The 21459-nt window shown below is 38.1% G+C and overlaps 1 protein-coding gene across 7 annotated transcripts in view; it reads right to left on the reverse strand.

The window, feature by feature from the left end:
* Positions 1-279: 279 nt before the first annotated feature.
* Positions 280-21459, reverse strand: part of LOC106786247 (stress-activated protein kinase JNK) — a 103624-nt gene continuing 82444 nt past the window's right edge. For 4 of the 7 annotated variants that reach the window (XM_014747415.1, XM_014747411.1, XM_014747410.1 and 1 more), the window contains 9 exons: positions 8490-8550; positions 4507-4920; positions 2520-2649; positions 2149-2346; positions 1921-2055; positions 1680-1809; positions 1430-1588; positions 1056-1180; positions 280-901 (listed from right to left, as the gene is read on the reverse strand). In XM_014747415.1, the coding sequence (XP_014602901.1) occupies positions 749-901; positions 1056-1180; positions 1430-1588; positions 1680-1809; positions 1921-2055; positions 2149-2346; positions 2520-2649; positions 4507-4646 (1170 nt within the window). In that variant the 5' untranslated portion in view covers positions 4647-4920; positions 8490-8550 and the 3' untranslated portion in view covers positions 280-748. Of the gene's footprint in view, positions 902-1055; positions 1181-1429; positions 1589-1679; positions 1810-1920; positions 2056-2148; positions 2347-2519; positions 2650-2799; positions 3048-4506; positions 4921-8489; positions 8551-21459 lie in introns of those variants that run through there. The other 3 variants (XM_014747413.1, XM_014747412.1, XM_014747409.1) reach the window with 2 other exon arrangements.

Raw genomic sequence — 21459 nt, forward strand, 5'->3', positions numbered from 1 at the left:
TATATGTTTGTGTGTGTGTGTAGGAGAGGGAGAGAGAGAGAAAGAGAGAGCTTTGAGAAAAAATGAATCGAACTAGTTCTTAAAAACGGGAAAGATTACTAATGTTTCGATCGTGAGTAAGAAGGAAACCGCGATAATATTCTATTCGCTCTCTCTCGATCTAAAAGATCCTAAAGCTTATCTTCTACAAGTGAACAACGAAAATTAACAGAGATATATATATATATATATATTCGTATTGATAGATAGATGTGTTAGGTAATAAATAACGTGGCCGAATGTTCTTTGACGTTGCTCGTTTTCCTAGAATGAAAAAAGCAACGAGAACAAAAAAAAAAAGTAGAAAATGGACAGTTTGCTTGCTCTCTCCACGTCTTCCTCCTCTTCGTCCAGATTATTCCAAGTTTATTCGTAGCTTATTTTTAAATTGCATCTTGTTCCTTTATTAAGAAGGAGGAATTTCTCTATTTTTTTTAGAGACTTGTCGCTAGTCTGATTTATCAAACATTTTGAGAACGATGGCTCGAGGATCGGTAGAAAGAGAAACAGAGGGAGGAGAGAAAAAGAGAGCGAGAGAAAGAGAGAGAAAGAGAGAGAGAGAGTTCCAGTAGCAGCCTACTAATATTTATTTCTTTCTCTATCTTATACGACAAGACACTCCTCCTCTTGTTTTTTTTTCTTTTTGAACAATTCTCTCTCTTCTCTAAGTGTAGAAGAAAAGCTGCGAGGAGAAGAAGTTTCGCTGTATCTACCGGGAGCCTGCACTTTCCGAGGGCTGAGCAACCGCTGCCGAATTATGGCTTGTCTCGTATTCCATGACCTCTTGATAGATCAGTTCTTTCCATTGATCGACACCGTGGTCCCTCTCGTCCACGCTGTGATCGTATGGGCCAGGTGCGGGCTAAATAACAAAATATACAAAAACAAAAAGAAAAGAGAAAAAAAACAGAAGAAAAAGATCACTCGTGTGTTATTCGTCTTTATTAAAAAAAAAAAGAAAAAAGAGTGTGTGATCACGTTTGATGAGTGATCGATTACAATCGATCGATACTTACAGCATTGACTTCACCCTCGTCGTACCAGACGTTTATGTAATTGTGAAGCAACGCGTCGTCGACGGATATGCGTCGTTCTGGGTCGATGACGAGCATGCGCGACAATAGGTCCCTAGCCTGGCTCGCTGCAATATATAAGTGAAACAAAAAAAAAAAAAAGGAAGAAAGAGAAAGAAAATAATATTACTACCACATAGACAGAGTTGTTTTTTGTTTTGTCGCGTTGTATCGTAAGTAAAAATAATCTAGAAATAGGATGGGATCTTCTCTGATAAGGAGGAGGAGGAGGAGGAGGAAGGCTTTTCTCCGTCGTCGTGTAAAAACGCCGATCGATTAACTAGGAATAAGGGCCGACGACTCGCTGACCTACTCACCCTTTAATCTATTATGCTCCGACGAGTCGGAGGGAAACAGAACATCCGGAAATAGCCTGTCGAACGGATATCCAGGATATCGCGGTCTGTTCTCCACGTAATTCCTCACCGTTGGTTGCAACCGTTGCATGAATTCCTGCGCCGGAGTTCCCAGTTGCTCTACGATTATATAGAAAAAACAAACAAAATAAATAAATAAATGATAGCACATAATTTAGGATAGGCGTTAACGATTTCTATTCAAACTCACCAATTATTTTATTCCATTGATCGATGTGATCCGTACCGGGAAAAAGTACGCCGCCTCTGATCATTTCACCCATGATACATCCTACCGACCATATGTCCACGTTCTCTTTATAGCCCATACCTAATATCACCTATAAAAATAACAATATTATAGTCATTCGTCAATAATCAAACGAGACCACGATCCAAGTTTCTAGTTTGAAAATATCTTACAATTTTATTTAATCAATTATTTGATTTACCTCTGGCGCTCGATAATACCGCGTAACTACGTATGGTGTCATCATAAACGTTGTTCCGGCAGTTCTCGCCAGACCAAAGTCGAGAATTTTTAACGTGCAGTCTGACTTGACAACGATATTGCTTGGTTTTAGATCCTGTTATTTGATAACAGAATGAATCTTCTCGTTTGAACGAAATCAATGATTTATTAAGCGTTGAAAATGCTTGTCAAAATGAAATATATTTACCCTATGAATGATACCAGCAGAGTGCAAGTGCTTGATACCACATAACATTTGGTAAAGCAGATAAGACATACGTTCGTGATCCAGATCCATCTGGATCACCTGACACAGATTCGCGTCCATAAGCTCCATCACCAAATACACATCTTGAAACTCGTCCAACGACCGTTGCGGCGTAAACGCGTTTAAAAGACCGATTATCTGTAAGATAAATCATCCAAGTGTAACTATATATAAAGATTTGGGCGATAATATTTCCAGGAAACATTTATAATGATCTCATGTGTATATACTTGGAAGATATTAACAAGACTGACCCATAAAAATAAGGGGAGGGATGCTAATAACGAAAGGATTCTAATCTGATAACTTACATTTTTGTGATTGACCAATTTCATGAGTTTGAACTCTCTGTAGGCTCTTTTAGCGTGTGTCACGTTTTGAAAAGGTCTCGACAACTTCTTAATCGCCACATTTTGCGCCGTGACTGTGTCGTATGCAGCACTGTAACAGAAACATCAGGGAAAAAAGGCATAAAAGATTGATGGATCATTTTGAACAGGTAGAATTTGTATGATAAATAATATTAAATATCTAATGAATATCCATTGGGTAGGTTCGAGGCTAAAAAAAGGAATGATAAAAACGACTCACCAAACGACACCCTGTGCGCCAACGCCACGTGGCTCGACGTCAATGTATCTCTCAGGTATGCAAAGTTCGGTATCACCGAAAACATGACGGCGATAACCACTTCTAACGTTGGCAGGTTCCATTGCGCTTGCGGGTACTGCGTTAGCCATACCTTAACTGCCTAATATTCCTCCCTTCTTTCTTTCTTCCCTCTCCCGTTTCGCTCGAACTTGGCTCCTACGTTAACTACCGTATACGCGCAGCTCTAGCTACCAAACCAACGACAAGCACAACAAGATACAAAGGGAAAGAAGAAAACAACGTGTCGTGTTTGCCTTATTTTGACAAAAAGAATTTAATAATATTATATTTCCTGCGTGTCTTTCATTTTGTTCTTTTTTTTCATTGGATTGAAAAATAATTCTACTGCAAATTCTCTTTGTCGATGGACAGATCCTGCCTGATTGTCGGAACCATCCATACATTTTTTTTCTTCTTTTTTTTTCACCACATTTTCTATTGCAAATCTGTCCGAAGTTTCTTGAAATATCAAAGAAAGTTTGCTAAAGAGGATGTTGTATCGTTCGGATGGGTCCAAAAACCATGCAAAAGGATAATCAAATCATACAAAATAATCATAAATAAGATAAACTTAAAAGTAATATAAATGAAAATAATGAGGTGTTATATGATTGGCGTTAGTAGACATAGAAGACACTGATCTTTGTTACACGACTCTTGAAATGAATTATTATGTTAAAAGAAACGTGCATAGAGATTCAGGAGCATACGTTAAATAATTAAATAGGATCGTAAGTATGGATGGTTCTCGTTTTACGACATTTCCCTCTTTTAAATTATGTTTTGATAATTTAAGAAAACAGAAAGAAGGAAATGTACCGAAAACAATCGCAAGAAGTAAAAAAAAAACAAAAAAAGAAATAAATTGCATCGGATAATAGAGTAGAAGAAGAAGAAGAAGAAGAAGAAGAAGAAGAAGAAGTAGAAGTCTCTTCCCCTTTTTATCAAGCCGATCGATGAATCGAAAATCCTCCACATTGTATAGGTTATATCTTATGGTCTAAGTTAAAGGAAAAGGCATAGCCGTAAAAGATGACTCGATCGGCAATTTTCCCGAAGCTTTTTCCATTGAATGTGCTATCGATCTTATTGCATCCTAAAACTTACCTTTTTGTTAGCCGAGACTAGTACTTGAATTTCATCGAAAACCAATATCCGTATACTCCAGGACTTACCAAATACATCTCTCCTTGTCTAGAGAATAATTCAGAGTGCTAAGAGAAAGAAAGATCAGTGCCAGAAAGAGAAAGAAGAAATAAGTAACAAAAGAAGACACTAAACACAACTTACCTACTTCATCTTTAATCGATTTCGACAAGAGAGAAAGAGAAACACTAACAATAAAGCACAGTTAAACGCATTACGTTTGGATTTTGGATCAACAAACAATCGCCTTTACGACAAAGCAGCCTTCTAGTTTACTTCAATTCAATTCATTCAGAGATTAACAAAGTAGAAGGGAAAAGAATAACAGTTTGCTGATGAATTTTTCTTGAAGATTTTGATCAATTGATTATTAGCGAGATTTGTTGATCCAATTATAAAATAAAACGTGCACGTTTCTAAGGACAATGAAACACTCGTATCGAAATAAATGAGAAATGATTGAAATGAGGATGAATCGAATAAAAAAGAAATTCGACTCACCAGACGATTCCCTGAGCACCGGAACCAATTGGTTTGAGATTTTGGTATCGCTTGAGAATGGTGAACTTGGTGTCCCCGACCTCGACCGTGTAAAACATGGCGGACAGCCGGGTTGTCATGTCAGGCCCCAGGTGAGGCATGCGCCTCGGTGCTCGCCTCTCTTGCTGCACCTGCACCTGCGCCTCCACCCCGGAGCACTCTTGGTGCACTCGACGGGGACTTACGCTCTTAGCCACTTTGGACAAGAGATTTCTCGAATTTCAGCGGATAATATCGAACTTTTTTCACCTCGGTCCTCTTTCCTTGGCTCTCCCTCCTCCCGCCTTCTCCGCCCCCACCGCCGCTAAACACCAGGACAACCTCGTCCGCGAATCCGGACACTTCTTCCAAACTTAAAACCAACGCCAGATTTGTCTGGAAAACAAACCAAAATTTTACCGATTTCTTCCTATTTTTGTATTATATTATATATCGTTTTTATTTGCGTCTTCTCAGGATTTAAATGACAAATCGAGCAATTCTGTTTATTTTTCGTTCTTCTTTTAAGTACATTTTTTTTTTCTTGTCTCACGGGATATGAACGAAATGTAGGAGGAAAATCAAGAGATGCGAATTTAACCCTCGGTTGTCTTGGAAACTACCCTAGGGATCCATCGTTTACGATAAACGATAATGTCTTTCTAGCTCGTAGCAACAAAACTTGGAAGGAGTAGATAGAATAGAGTTTATATTGCTGATGGTAATGCGGATATCTTTAGAATAAAGCTTTGCAATATCTTTCATTCTGAGCTTTATTAAACATGTTCCGTGATATTCGCGAACATAAATCTTACGGAGGATTATCTTTGTTCGTTTAAATGACAGGAATCATCATTTTTGCGTTCGAAGACGTGGTTTCTTTGGTAAATTTCATTTGAGACTTCATTAATCTCAAACGTCGAGTAAATTTTTAATTAAAAAGTCGTCCTTATTTAGGTTGATCTTGGTTACAACAATATAAAAAAGAAAAAAAGAAAAAGGATGAAGTATGTATCTTGATAAACAAACCGATCTGAAATGAACTACTACTCCCATATCGTATTTGCCAGTAGCGTTGAAAGAGTGCACAAGTGGATGCTCGACGGTTATTGCAATTATCAAGTGGAATTTGTCGATTAGAGGCATCGTCGAGTTGCCTTGCTGCACTCTCTTGCATTCCGGTGAATGCGATACAGACATTATCACCAACGACCTTTCGATGTTTCGCAGACTCCGCTCTTTCATAATTCATCAGCGAAATTCCTAACCGAGTGCAAGACAGAGCTACATAGATCTACGTTACTAGCGGTTACTTTGTTCTTCTTCTTCTCTTCCTCTTTCCATTTTTCTTTTTTGACATTTTATCCTTCTCTTTCATTATTGGTGTTTTCAAGAATTTTCTCTAGGGAAGAAAAGTTTCCTTTGAGTAATCGTTTGGTTTAATGAATTTTTCAAGACCTCATTGGAATAGGAAGAGAAAAAGAAGAAGTTTCCCATAATGAAGGAGCTCCGTTAAATGTCACGAGTTGAATGAACACGAAAAATGAAAAATGGGAATCCCTTAGACATCTACTCTTACGCCCACAGCAAGGAAAATCGTAAGACTGGAAGGAAGTAGTAAGAACGACTGCAAATCGTTCAAAATAAGCGCCGGGAAAAAGGGATGGTTCAGTCTTGGGCAGTTCGCTTTACCAATCTGGGTCATTGCATGCTCGTGTCGTCAACAAGGAGGAATACGAAAAGCATAGGAAAGAAACGACGACATTCAAAGCAGTTTCCTATTATTCCTGCTGACTCCCTTCTTTTTGTTTCTTTTTTACTTTTCCATGCCCTTTTGTTTTCCGACCTACTATTCGTTTGCAGAGTTTGGTTATCGTTGAAATATTCTGCTGGATCGATGAGAGGTGAACGTGTGAACGTACGTCTCTGGGCTGAATTTTTCTATTTACATTTAAAAACAAAAAGAAAAGAAAAGGATAAGAAAAAGGAGGAACAGAAGAATGCAATTTGAAGTTGGAATTATTGACGAATCCTAAATGGAAATAAGCAAGAATTCGAAAGTGTCGATCGCGATCAGAGTGCAACTGGCATGAGCGAGTGTATATTTTCTCGTGAAGTATATATGCGAGTAAGTTCTTCTAGCACCTTGGGATTCCCTCTATTATTTATAGCCAACGTCGCAGACGCCTTTCCCTCGTCGTCTTCTTCGTCGTTCTTCCTCTTACTCTTTTTCCTCGTTAGTTTCACAGTTAGTCGGGTCTGCGTGGGCCAACCACCTTCCGTCGTTCGCCACCTGCTACCAATTACGTAACACCGCGGATGGACGCACGAGAGTTGAGCCAAAAAGACAAAACTTTCAATCCTAAATTCCAACTAATCGAAAAGAAAAAATATTCCTTCTTCGAGTACCCGCGGATATTCAATTTCACATCTCGGACCTCTGTTTTATTTCAAATAATGCTAACGTTCCTAAACGAAGGACTCTCGAGAAATGATCACAACCTTTTTCATCATTTATACCGAATAAAGTAGGTCGCGAATCCGGACTTGGTGTGAGAATAATTTGCGCTTGAATTTAGTTTAAACAGATGGATACTGACTGACGTTTCGTGCCAACGTTGCAATACGCTCGTGGAGTTTAAAGATAATTAGTATTCCTTATGAGTAACTCAAAAAAAAGTTATTTGGCATCAGGATCTCAAGGAGAACGAAAAAAGGAAAGAAGAAAGAAAATTGTTGAAATATTTTAGCTAGGTCAAGTAACACGTATTCTCAACCTAGAGACATGAAATTAGTGTGTCGGGACGTAAGGAATAGAAGCGGATAGTCATTTGAACGAACGAACGAAGGTAAAGCAAATGTGTAAGTGTAATAGAACTCGGGTACAAAGCACTTTGTCTTCAAGTCTAACAATGCGATCACGAGTCTAGGACTCCTTGGCAATCGTTAGAGGCGCCTCCCACCAATACATTTATCTGTCTACTACGTGTAAGCGTCAACCGAATCGCGAATCGATCTTTGATTTTTGGCTCCCTTCTGAGTTGCATCTTTGATGATGATGACGACGATGATATAATATTTTTAGGAAGAGAGAAAACAAACTGTTTTCTTTTTTCTCCCAAATTCCAGTGCCATCAAAAAATGTACAAATATTCAAAATAAAAAGTCTAACTAATGAACGCGTTAATCGTTGGTAATGTAGCGCCATTCGTCTGTTTAAAAGGTTTATATCTGATTGCGAATTAAAAGCAGATTAAATTTCGAATAATTCAAAGGCACGACTTGACGTTGTGACAGAACGACGACGACGACGACGACGACGTCCGTTCTCGGTGATTTAACACCTCCCACCGTTTATCCATAGACATATACATGTGCGCATAGAACTAGAGATTCTAGAGATTTGAAGAAAAAAGCATAATAAGAAAGAAAGGAAGGGGGAAGAAGGGAGGATAGAGGAGGGTCTGCATTCCTGTCTGCTACACAACATTGGACCATTTCCAATCTTTACGAAGAAGCTAAGAAACTTGCTAGAGACGCGTACAAATTCAAATAAAATTTCACTCTCTATTTCCCTCCCTCCTTCTCTTTCTTCATCTATGCGTTGCATCTACGGATGCATATAATTCAAGGGATAAGAAGGATTTAAGAGACTACAGGCGGAAGCACGTAGCTGCTTGTCGCTTCGCTCAGGACTGATTTAGGTGTTGGATAACTGGATAAGGAAGCGACGGTTAACGACTTCCGAAAATTAATTACGACATCTGAACTCTCTGCTTTCTCCTCTTGATTTTCCTTTAGAGTTATGGGATCGATCATTCTTCAATCAAGAGAAGATGCAAGAAGCCTCCAATCATTTTCTATTCTATGAATGAACGTCATCCAGTTCTTAGGAATGTTCATATATATTTAATTTAGAGATGTTTCGTTAATAAATATATTGTAAGAAAAGAATTAATATATACCATAAACAACAGGCGACCATTATGCAAGTAGACGAGTTCTCGGATCCAGAATGTATGATATCTAAAAACAGATAGGATAAAACAAATGAACGAGACTTTAACAACATTCTAGAAACGTTGAGATAAGAAAAAAAGATAGATCGAGAAAATCGTTTGAAAGTTGGTGTAATAGTTACATCCGTTAATACGGATAATTAATTCAGCAATTTGTAGAGTGGACTACTGGAATGTTGATTTAGGCTGGATGAAAGAACGGATCAAGGAAAATCGAGCGGGTATGAATGGAGATTAAAAGGAAAATGAAAAGCACGGAAACGCATCCCCGATTGAGATTAATGAAGCAGCTCGTTGGTTTTTCGAAAAGAGAAGGAAGGAAGCGCGTGCCGTCGCTTTGATTTATTCTCGTACCTTCTTCTTCTTCTTCTTTTTCTTTTTCTTGTTCTTTTTCTTTTTATTCTTTCTCTCTGTTCATCTGTTTGTTTTTGTTTCTCCCACAGATAGAGAGAACACATAGACGAAGCATACCTCTTTCTCTCTCTCTCTCTCTCTCTCTCTCTCTCTCTCCCTTCTTCTACCAACGAATTCAAAGGTGGAATGCTCGAAAAGCATCGGGAGACGTTTCCTCGTGATTTCTCGCGGGATAGTAGCGTGTTAATTCGAATATATACGCGTCTAAAATTAATATAAATTAGCCTGGTGGTGTGGAGGCTTGGGAGTCTGCTGTCCACGGAATGCAAGCATCGTTCCCGTAAATTGAGACAAGTTGCCAGCAACGCCACAAACTCAGAATGGTCCGAATGGCAAGAGAACTCGAGCAAAGCTCCTCGAATACCACAGTCTCGTCCTTTTAAATGTGTTTACAAACGAAGGATCGCAAAGTCTTGCAAGGGAAGGAACGTGAGAGGGAACATCGCACGCGCAAAAGGAGAACATTAAGTGCTCCGTCTCTTGGCCCCCATGTCAATTTCCTTCCTGCAGGATGATCGATCTTCAATTATTAAAGGTAGGATACTTTTAATTCCACCGTACCCCAAAGAGTTAACAATTCTCAACAGAATACCAATGGTTTTGAATTTATGACTATTTTATACTTTGCTAAAATTCAGGATCAATAATTAAATATCGAATTGATTAAATATCAAATTTATTAGCTCGTTTTTATTCATTTGCAATGATCAGTTGGATCGGATTTGGAATATGAGAACTGGTGGAATTAATTTGACCATTTTATTTGGATTGTATAAAAGAAATTTGAGGATAATGACTGTGATGTCGTTTGAAAAAGGCATCTCTCGTGGTAATCTTAGCTTCGTTGTCTCTCTCATTCCTTTTCTGACGAGTTACAATAGAGAGGAGGGGAACGTCTTTGGGTTTTCCTTCCAGCCTTCAACGACGACGAGTAGGGAAAAATTCGGCACGGATAGTGCTTCGTGCCTTGCTTCTTCTTTCTTTCACGTTTACCCTCTGTGAAAGTGCCGTGAAATATGATCCTGGCAAGACGTTCTCCTCTTGTCTTGCTATTAGTCGTCGAAAACAAGCGTCTACTTTTTCAACGAGAGCATAAGTCGATTCTTTTACCCTCTTACTACTTTTTTTTCTTCTTCGGTAGCACCTTATTTTCTAAGTCGACAATATATGTGAACGAGAATAAATTGGAAAATACAAAAAATATAGGATAGAAACAAGGAACGTTAACGTGGAGCGTTCACGGTAAATCGTGGTAGAATGATCGAAAAGAAAAAAGGAAACGTCGAAGGGGTTCCAGGGTAGTAAGCTTTAAGAGCCACAAAGCTCGCACGTTAGGGTTGCGAGTTAAAGTCGCGTGGAGAGTTCGGAAACTCGTAGGTCTTTGATCTGGCAATTAACTTTGCTGCAAGAGAGGAACTGCGGCTAGGGGGATAAAAAAAAAAAAGAAAAAGACAAAGAGAGAAACGAGAGAACGATGGTTGTTTCTCCTAGTGTGTAGAATTGCTGCAGTAATATATATATACACCCACTAATATAACCCTTCGTCCCAAAGGTACGCGGATATTTCCCACAAACTGAAAAATAAATCCTCTTTGTCTTTTTATCTTTTTATTTATCTTTCTCTTTCTTTCTCCCTCTGCTATTTTTCTTTTTTATTTGATGTTTCAAGTGATTCTTCCTTTATCAAACATTTCGTTTACCTTCTTTCTATTTGATTTTCTCGTTGAAAAATTCATAATCCAAAAATACAGGGTTGAATTACTCCCGACAATTTTTGTTTCTTTTTCTTTTTTTAATGGTTTCTTGTCGAAAAATCGAAGAGACTCTCGGTGGAATTGTTCAGTGATTTAACAGGAGCTTTTACAAACGTTCCGTCGAAAAGAAAAGAATTGGAATGAACCGAGTTATCTTAAAAGGCGAAAGAACTTTGGCAAGTAGTTTCGATCAATTTTAATCTTCTTCTGGCCACGAGAGAATTGGAAAAGTCTCAGGAAAGAAGAACGATGTTTTATTATCAACGATAAAGCCGAACTTTTAAACCCCGGCGAAATCTTGTTCGGGCGAAAGAATTTTTTTCATTTTCTTGCGAAAAATTCTTATCGTTGTTTCTCTTATTTCTTTTTTTTTTTCCTTTTTAGATAGAGAAAGGAGTTAAAAGTAAATAGGAACTTTTAGCAACACAATAGTGCAAAATTTGTTAAACGAAATATGATTGGGCTACCGCAATCAAGAAAATCAAATTAAAGTGTCCCTAATAGTAGTTTAATCCCGAAAGCTTGGTTCTTCGGTTTTGCCGTTTTCTCCACGGGTAAATAAAGTTAATTTGAGAGATGAAGAAACGAAATTTATTCTTTGGAACTCCTATTCGTTTGTTTCATTTTATATGCTTTCCCTTTTACTTGATAATTATTGTAATCGATTTTATAATTTGAAAAAGAGTAGCTAAAAATGATTTCGCAGATAGTAAATTGGACGAGAGGAAAAAAAGGAAAAAAGTCAGAGAAAAGTTAAAAGATTTGCCATTGTGTTGTCCAATGCATTTGAAATATTCATTAAATTCAAGAGGATCGAGTAACGTTCTCGTTAACGAAGTTTCAACGAGGATGCGTTCTTGCATTTGTAGTCGGTCATGCAAGTAATTCTACCCTTTTCCCGTAAGTTCTTCTTTTTCTTTTATCATCATCCTCCGTCCTTCTCTCTCTCTCTCTCTCTCTCTCGTTCTCTCGTACACTCGAGACTGCTTTGCACTTTGGAATTTCTACGAAATCAAATTTACTTCGTCCGCTTTCTACGCTCGGCCTTCGTGCAAGACTTCAAAGCGTTCGTTCGTCCAGCTTATGGAGCAAACTACCCTCCTTCGAATTCTAGAGGGGTTATATGACCAAAGTACTGCACCCCTTTTACTTACTTCCTATATGCACAATCTTTTGTTCCCTTTTTATTTGTCATAACTTTATTTTACAAAAATTCGATTTAAAAATCGAATAAAGTTTTTTACAGGAACCTATCAATTCTGTTAATTTGGAAATAATAGATTTCATAGCCAATAGAGAGAGATAGAAAAAAAGGGGGGATAAAAGAAGAAGAATAAGAAGAAGAAGAATCGAGTTTAATTTAAAAGAAAAAAAGGGAGAAAGTCATTAGGCATTGAACGAGGTAAAAAGTTGGATAATTTGGTGCGGTGACCGGCTGTGTTTTCGGTAATCGAAGAAGAGAGGGCATGTCTCCTCTCTTGATAGGGTCCTCCCTACGGAATCACTCGAATAAAAAGTTCCAGACGATAAATTTAAAACTCTTAGTTTCTCTTTCCCCGTAACATCATCATCATCATCATCATCATCATAGCATTGCACCACTTTTTCACATCTTTCGATTTTCTTCGAACTTCGCCACGGGAAATCCTATTCTTATCTATTCCATTCTGAAAATTCGTTAGCCCGTAAAATGTGAACGCACGTAAAACCATTTCAAATAATAGGAGGTAGAGAAGATACACGGGGAAAGAGAGAGAAAGAGAAGTTTCGAAAGAAGTTGGTCGGATGTAACCGAGTTAAATGAGCGTTAAGCTGTCGGATCTTATTTGACATCGCTAAACTTTCCAACGGGAAGGAAGATCTGTCGGGGCCATTGGTTCTACCTAAAAGAATTGCAATATCATTTAAACCCTTTCGCGTTAATTACGTTTTCAAAGGAAAAAAAAAATGGTCATAATTTGACATGGAATAACAGTTGACGTTGAACGCGAAATGACATTTACAAATTTCTCCTTGGATAAACATCGTTGAAAGATCATCGAGCAATTTATTTCGGGCTTAAACGTAGTCAATGGCTTAGCCTACTCTCGACGTAGAAATATTAGATGTTTTGTCTACGTTGAATTTCGTCAATGACTTTTTAGCCTTATATACCGGTGTCCTTACCAAGTTGTTAAGTGCACACAACTATATATTGCTATCGTAACTTTACGCCATGCGTACTTTCTCGTAGGCGTGAAATCACTCGGAGCGGAATGGAAGAGAAGAGCCACGGGAAAGTTAATCGACGACGTCTAATGAGCTCGACGGGGCCGTAAGCGCGGTGAGAAAAGTCAGCCGGTGATTTAACGGATCGCTTCTTGGCAGAGAGTACGGGTAATTCGAAACCACTGTTTTGGCGCCAAGAGACGGGCTAACGGCCCTAACGAGATGATATTACCCACCTTCGGTTGCGATATCTTACAAATAAATTCGACAAAAGGATTTATTCCAACCCCTCACCCGCTTAACAATTAAACCAAACAGATCAACATCACATATTTTCTATTTGCAAACAAAAAGATTCTTTAAACGAAAGGGGAATATGGTGGTAGGAGGGAAAACCCTCTCGCATCTCGCACTTCCTTAATAATTAATCTGTCCTCGGTAGAGATTTGAACGGGTCGAGTGTGCTTTTGCTCTTATTTTCTCAGTTCTCTCGCGAGTTTTCCTCGATTCCAAATTGGAATACGACTTCCTCTCCACAACGCGTGATGCGTTGGATAATCCTCTTTTAGGATTACAAAATAATTCCTTCAATTAGGATTGTGTACGTTATATTAATCAATATATTTCTCACGTTCGAAACAATATAATAATTAATAGTCTAAATGTTCTCCGAAGGTGTTTACAGGTGTGGTGGAATAGTAAAACGAGGTTGATGTGTTTCTCAAAAGAGAGAGAGGGAAGGGTGTCTCGCACGAATGCTTCGTTATTGAATGTTAAGTTTGTCTAGACTCGTGTCACAGTAATTACTCCCAATCAGTATGCCATGGCTCCTTTTCTTCGACGGTGCTTGTAATTAGCTTGGCAGAGACGGGAGATATTCCGTGTCTCTCTACCAAAAGGGAGAGAGAAAGAGAGAGAGAGAAGAGAGTTCATTGACCGAATTTTCAGAGTAGAGATAGAGGCTAACCGCAAAACGCGAATAATAGTCTCGTGGTCGACCGAAATGGACTGTAAACGACGATCGTGTGCTGGTGGGTGGATGGATGGATCGAATAAATCCTGATGATAATTGGTACGTTGCACTCCTCTGCTTTTCTACACAGGCATTTTTCTTTTATTTGATATTTTCTTGAACACCCAGAGGTACACGCGAAAATCGTGTAGCAAATATAATTCCAACGAAATTCGCGTAAGAAAAGTCTATTAAAAAGAAAGTTCAAATATTCTTCTTGCCCCCTACCCCTTCCACCCTCGTTGTAGCCCTCTTTTTCCCTCCTCTCTAAAGGGAGATTAGCACAAACACGCCAGACGTGAAAGTATGCGGTGAATTTCAAAAATGTCGCCAATGTCACCGACAGACGGTGTCTCGCGGCTAAATATAAGCGACGAAATCGGCGCTGAGACGATACAACTTGAAAGAGATAGGAGAGTGGGATTGATGACAAGAGGGAGGGAGGCTGGTAAAAAGATTTCTTTTCCACGTTTCTAAACATCTTCGAAACGACTCTTAGACTTGCCGGATGATAATAATAATTATAACGATAATCCTACGTAAGGGGAGAAATTGGTATGCGTGTATCGCTAGTGTAGACAAAAAATCTTTCCAATGGAAATTGCAATTGGAAGGAAGAATAAAGAATGCAATAGAGATCCGATTGGAAAAGATCGGTACGCTTTGTGTGCTTAGGGTGTCGCGTGCCTGTACGTCTCCACCTTCCCTCGTCTTGTTCTTATTTTTTTTTCTCTTTTCTCATTCCCCGCCATGTTATGCAACTCGCGAACAAGTCCCAAGGAAGATATTTGCGTCGAGGAATGCCGCTAATTGGCCGAAAATAAATGCTCGCGTCGAAGACTATTTCTCTCTCTTCCTCTGTCTCTTTCTCGCATCTTAAACGCTTCAAATTCATTTTATTCTCCAACAACAACGTTCCCCTTCCCTTTGTTTTTTAATTTTTAACCAAATTTTTTGTCCAATTTACGAACCCACACAATTGTTCTATTTATTTTTAGTCCTTCTTCTTCTTTCCGTAAAAAAGAACTTTAACTGGATAAACTTGGAACGTTCAATGGAATTGTTTCGAAAACGAGTCTGTTTTTAAGACAGATACGGAAGTGAATGAGACAGAAGGAGACAGAAAAACAAAGAGAGAACAAGTAAAAATAGGGAAGTAAAAGTGCTCAAGGGACTTTTAACTTTACGATCACGATTTTCTTTTTCTTTTTTACCTTTTCGTTTTCTATTCTACGAGAAGATAGGAAAAAGGATAGTCAGAAGGGAACGATTATTTCGTTTCCTTGTCCTATGTCTTCTTCTTCTTCTTCTGTTTCGATCACCTTCGATTTTTCGGAATAAAATAGAAAAAAATAAAAAAAGAAAATAAAAAGGAAAAGTAGACACGTGAAAAGACAGACGTAGGGACCAGCGGTCACGTAGGATTCAGTTAGAAAATTCTCAAGGGAATTTAACGAATCGTAGGAGGGCGGCGCCTGCTGTCAATTTGGATGAACGTTTCTGTCTTCGAACTTTACCCCATCCCCCTGTTTTATTTTTTTCCTCTCCCCCTTTTCTTCAGCTTAGTTTACTTTTTTCAATCCTCCAACATTCTTCGAAATTTCTTCAAACTTTTTTTTATCGTACAAGTCGTCTATCAATTTTAATTAAACCGAATTAATACGATGATCGACTTTGATTAATCGCCAGTTCAGAGGTTTAATGAAGAATTTTATAGAATTTAATACACGATCTAGTATAATAAACAATAAATTATATTCAATTATCGTGTAATATATCGTGTAATTTATTATCGCAATGTTGATATTTTTCAAATATCGACTGGAACTGGAAAGAGAAGGTTTTATAGCGAATTAAGATCACAAGTAGTAGTTATGTTCAGTAATTAATCGAATAACGATCGAGTTAGGCGACTTAACGCCCTCGTTATAAGCATTTAATCGTTCTCGAGATCGCGAACGTTCCTTTGTAGAATATTTCAGCAACTAGCTACTACTACTGGCTCGTAATTCATGCTCTGATTGATATTCATTGTGCTCTGTCTGTTTCTCTTTCCCCTCTCTCTTTCTACTTCATTCCATCTCATAGAAGATTCTCTGAGAAGATAGCAATTTCGTACATAAATTACTATAATTACGATTCAACGTCAGGCTTAGAAGGACGAAGTGGAAATTAACGAGGGAGACTTATGTTCGTTGGGTGAATGCGTCGAAGTAAAAGACGTTGAAAGGTTGTCTCAAGTATGTGTACGTGTATATATGCGTATACACGCACACACTTCTCTTTGACAAGGAAAACTAATTAAATTTTAATGTCTTTCAACGTTGATCTTATTCATCTCGATGATCGAATACAAATTTCAAATTGATCGAATGTTTAATAGAATGCGTTTATAAACTGCATTATCGTGCAATTATTTTTTTCGTAGGAAACCTTAAAGAGCAGCGGAAGAAGAAAATAGGTAAATAATAAAAAAAAAAAAAAAGAAAAAAAGGAAAATATATATGAGGTATTTTTGTTTGTCTTCTTCAGTCGTGTGTCAAGTGCGTTTCTCTCGAAGGAATATGCAGCAGGCTTGTCGAATGGGAAGTGATACTCGAGTGGAAGGCTTTTCATTGGCTAATCTCGAGACTCGTAGTAGGAAACAATGCTTCGTGATGATGATCGCGTACCTCGTTAACGAACTTTTACAAAGAGGGGAAATACAGATATGTTTGTTGCATGATAAAGTCTCAGGGAAATGAAGAAAAGGGATGTTAACGATATTCCTCTTCAAGTAGACTACGGAAAGAGAAAGAGAGAAATGAACTACGAATATTACAGACGTATGGTTGAGTAAAAAAAAGACATGTTAAGAAAATTATGCACCGAGATGTTGGTTGCTCGAGAAAATAATCGAAACCTATGGAACAACGTGAGAAGAACATTTTTAGAAGAATAACGAACGGGTATCTATAATTTTCAATATTTTCCTACAAGAAAAATATCTTCGATGGTTTGCTAATTGATCAATTCAATACTTACTATTCTGGATCTATTTATAAAGTCTCGGAAATCGTGTATGCCATTGCAGAGAGAGAGAGAATCTCATCTTCCTTTTCCGCCATAAAATATAAAGATAGGGGAATCCAATTTGCGGATAGCACTGAGGAAAATTTAAGCGACGATGATATTTATGGCTCGCGTCGTAATTACGAATGCTGCACTGCTATTCGAGATAACGCTTCCAACCAAGAGACAGACAGAAAGAGAAGCGCATTTGCTATCAATCTATGCACGTAGCAATACGTAAGGATAAATCGGTTGTGTAGTAGTAGTAGTAGTAGTAGCAGTAGTGGTGGTTATCGTCAGCTACCGATACGATAACAACGAAGCTTCGATAAATTTTTTCGAGACCGAGGGGTTGTTTCCTGTCAGATATTTTTCGAGACCGACTATTTTTTCCCGAGATAAACTAACGCGAACATAAAACAAACTATTGTTGTCAAAATACAAGTTAATAAAATGGAAAAACAATGGATTCGTAATTGTCAAAGGGTGTTCAATTGTTTTTGTTCGAATTCATTCTAGACTGATTTATAGAGTAGTCAAAGAGACAGAGAGAAAGGGAGAAGAATGGTGCAATTAAACGAGTTTCGATTTACGTTTTAGTTTCGAGTCTTTTCAATTCTCGATAGTTACAACGCGCGGACTTTAATAGATTCATTTCCTTTTGGAAAGTTTCGAGAAGATTGTGGGCGACAAGCACCACTTTTACTTCTAACGATTTAAACTAAAACGTTTGCTGATGCAATTTTTACCGTATACAACTTTTTTAACGAACAGTTAAGATGCTTACAAATATTTTCTAAATTTGTACACGTCGCAAAATATTGACTATCGTATATTAAATAAATTACAAATTGTACTGCGCGATATTAATCGTATGAAAAAAAAAACAGAAAAAAAATGTAGAAAGACGATGAAAAGAAGAAGTAGACAAAAATAAAATGGACAAATCGAAGGCTCGTACAGGAAACGGCAAGTGACCATTTGTTTGGTGAAGAATGGCGACGGTGATCGCATTGTAGCAGAGAATGAGAAAAAGTGAGGGAAAAAGCGAGGGAAACGGGGAGGGGGAGGTATACCCTCGGAGCCTGATTTATTCTTAGATTTATCTACCTCAGTTCGCACCTTTGTCACCCTCTTCTCTCTCTCTCTCTCTCTCTCTCTCTTTGTTTTTCTCGTGTCAGGGTTGCGAAGAATTCGTGTACACTTTTTCTTCTCGTTGCACATCACCGATTTCCTTCGCATGCAACAATCTACGGGGGTTTTATCTTTTTTATTTTATTACCACTGCGTTTTTACGAGAAATATAAATTTAGTTTTATGGGGGGAGGTGGGATGGAAGAACATTGCGAGACGTGCTCCGATCGATTATTTTTAACTCAGTGTTCTCTAATTACTTACGTCATTGGTCAATCATTTTTTTTGATGCGATAAATCCAAAGTATATATGCGTACGATTTAATGAAAGAAATTCGAATCGAAATCGAATTAGAAATCGATTGAGAGATCGTCTCGAGGCAGATGCGTTTAAATATTTGCTGTTGGACATGACAATGGAGGAACGCAAATTGGATTTAAAAAAAAAAGAAAAAGAAAAAGGAAAGAAAGAAAGAGTAATAGATAGATGCAGCTGATCCTACTGTGTAAATAACGTGGATAGAAGCATACGCCCTAAGTGATAGCCTAAGGTGATAGGAAATAGGAAGGGTGGGTTGTTTGTGATGTCGAACAAAGACTCGATATCCCTCCCGATATCTTTTCGACAGGAGGTCCCTTTCGAACTTTCCTTGCTTATTTGTTCGCTATTGGTGAACCAGGAACGTGACCACCCTGTACCCTATGTTTCCCTACGCTCTCTTTTAACGTCCAAAAATAAGGGTACGGTTAGACTTTTGGATGCACGCAGGTGCGTCACCTTTTTCAGTGGTGCTCAAATTATTTGATTATATTTTGATCGTCGTCCATGGGTGTGTGTTTCATATACCAATAACGCGTTTCAATAGGTAATCATTGATTTAACAATCCTTATATCGGATAAAATCAAGCCCAAGTGGTACTCGTTCTTCTTAGACTATATTTTGGTCCTTTTTATGCAGCCAGGACACAACAACAAGAAGAATCTCTCTTCTCATGGATTGTAGGTTCGATAAGAAGGAAACCGCTACTGGTTTGACGACCCTCGAGAAATCCACTTCCTTCCATCAACCAAGAAAGACTTGGGTTTTCACGAGGTGGGACGTAAAAATGAATATTTTAAGAACGGCACGATGGGCGACAAGCCTTCAGGGCTTCCAACCTTTTTTTCGTCCTCTTTTCTTTTTTTTTTTTTTTTTTTACTCAATGACGACGACGAGCAAAAGGAGGAGAATGAAGAGGAGCAGGAGGAAGAGGAGGTGGACGCGTTTACGCGCTTGTAATTGTTCCAAAACAAAAAGAAACGAACCAAGCAGACTACTGTCGTCGACTCTCTCCCCTTCTTCTCCCGCCCAAGGCTAAAAAACCATTTTTTCTTTACTATTTTTCTCAGCAGCATGAAAATCAGTTCTTTAGTTCTCGCTCAAAAATCAATATCAAGTTCGTTCACCTCGAGAGTTTATTCTACAAACGTTCGAATCATTTTTAAGCAACATTTGTTGTTCCGCGATTATCTTCATCTACGATTTTCTCTAGCGTTTAAAATGAATTCCAGTAGACACAGCGGAGACAATGAATGTTAGATCGTTAAAATCAAGGATAGAACAAGAAGAATAAGGGGAATCGTTGAAGATATTTATCCGTAGCCAATGCGAATTCGTCTGGAAATCCTCTGGCTTTCTGATATATTGAATGTTCTCTCTCTCTCGATACGGTACACTGCTCAGGCCATTAAACTTAATCGACGGTAGCAAGTAACGATGGTACGCAGCTTTAATCGTCCTTGAGTCGTCATTTTATTCTTGAAACAAACCGAAAGAATATTTTTTTCAACCTATCCATCGGACAATTTATATAACTATTATTCTATCTATCTCTAGTTCTTTTTGCACCGTTTTTATTTTATTTTTCATAACCAGAAAATATTACAATAAAATCTAGATTTGTTTGTTCTTCTTCTCGTTACTTCAAACGTTTTTTCCTTTTTCATTTATAAATACAGGGGAAACACAGACTGGGAAATACGTCGTAGGTGGATTTTGCATTAGGGTTCTAAATCTCTCGCAGGAAGAGGCGGAAACACGTCGTAGTCGAACAGCCCGATATTTATGCAACGTTTCACAGCTTGCAGCTTGATGCATAGTACACACACACATGCACAAACATAACGCAAATACGTTCAATGGATTCGCGATACGAGTCGTAACGTTTATGCTCGTTGCACACAGTTTGTCGTTCCTTGCTGTCTGTCACCTGTCGAAGATACCAAGTGGACTCATCAATAAACATATATATATATATATATATGAACATGTACACGCATTTGGCTCTGCGTATTCGCTTAATTTCGTGGAAATGATTTTCGTCGTTCAATAATATCGATCATTCTCAATAATGTTTTCTGACCTGTCCGAATGAAAAGTTTAAAGTTGGAAAAAAAAAAAAAGAGAAAAGAAAAAATTAGTCGAATATTTTACGTAAATAAATTTGATTGCTTGGGAGATTGACGTAAAAAATATAAATTTCTATATGATACTTGTGTGAATTAGTTAGAAAGTCGATAAAAGATATAAACTTGCCATCGAGAGATATGAAATTTTGAGATCGTCAAAAGTTGATGCGATGTTAGCAGTGCAAAGACACTTTGTTGCCTCAGGATTGTTGACCAACCCATTGACCTACATTCGTAAGCCGTTCATCCGCGGAATTTTTTATTTGCCAAAGTGGAAGGTTGGTAATGCGCATGTCTCTTGCACCCGCTCAAGTACCCGCATGCGTCAAAGGTATTACTGCAGAAATTTAATGATTACGAACTTACAATCTCCCATCCTCGACATAATAAATCACATTTTTCAACAACGAACAATGCTCTCTTTTGTGTAGACATTTTATTGTTCCATGGAACATAATTTTTGTTTTATACGCGCGCTCATGTGCTCGCGTCAGAACTTTTCTTTTATTAGATCGTGAAAAGTAGAAAAAGAAAAAGCCAATAGAAAATCCGTAGACCCAATTTGAAAGGGATTATGAGAATCGTAAAATCGTGCGCAAAACGTTTAATACGTTCTTCGCGCGCAGTGGAACTTAACGACGAACGAAGATATGAATTTTTATGGGGAACTCGTTAGCACCGGAATAATATCGAACTAACCTGCGAAAAATAAAAGAGAAAAATAATGCGAGTGCAGGCAGACTTTTTACAGATTGTGTTTATTAAGTGGCTTCGATAATAATACTCGACACCCTCCCAACCAATGGGACTATTAAAATGCTAATTTCTTTTATCAGCGAAACGTACCTTAAGATGTCCTTACAATGTCCAGCCTATTCAAACGATCCTTTACAA

The sequence above is a fragment of the Polistes canadensis genome, unplaced genomic scaffold (genome assembly GCF_001313835.1).
Source record: "Polistes canadensis isolate GaletaPanama2010 unplaced genomic scaffold, ASM131383v1 scaffold_70, whole genome shotgun sequence".
Lineage (NCBI taxonomy): Eukaryota > Metazoa > Arthropoda > Insecta > Hymenoptera > Vespidae > Polistes > Polistes canadensis.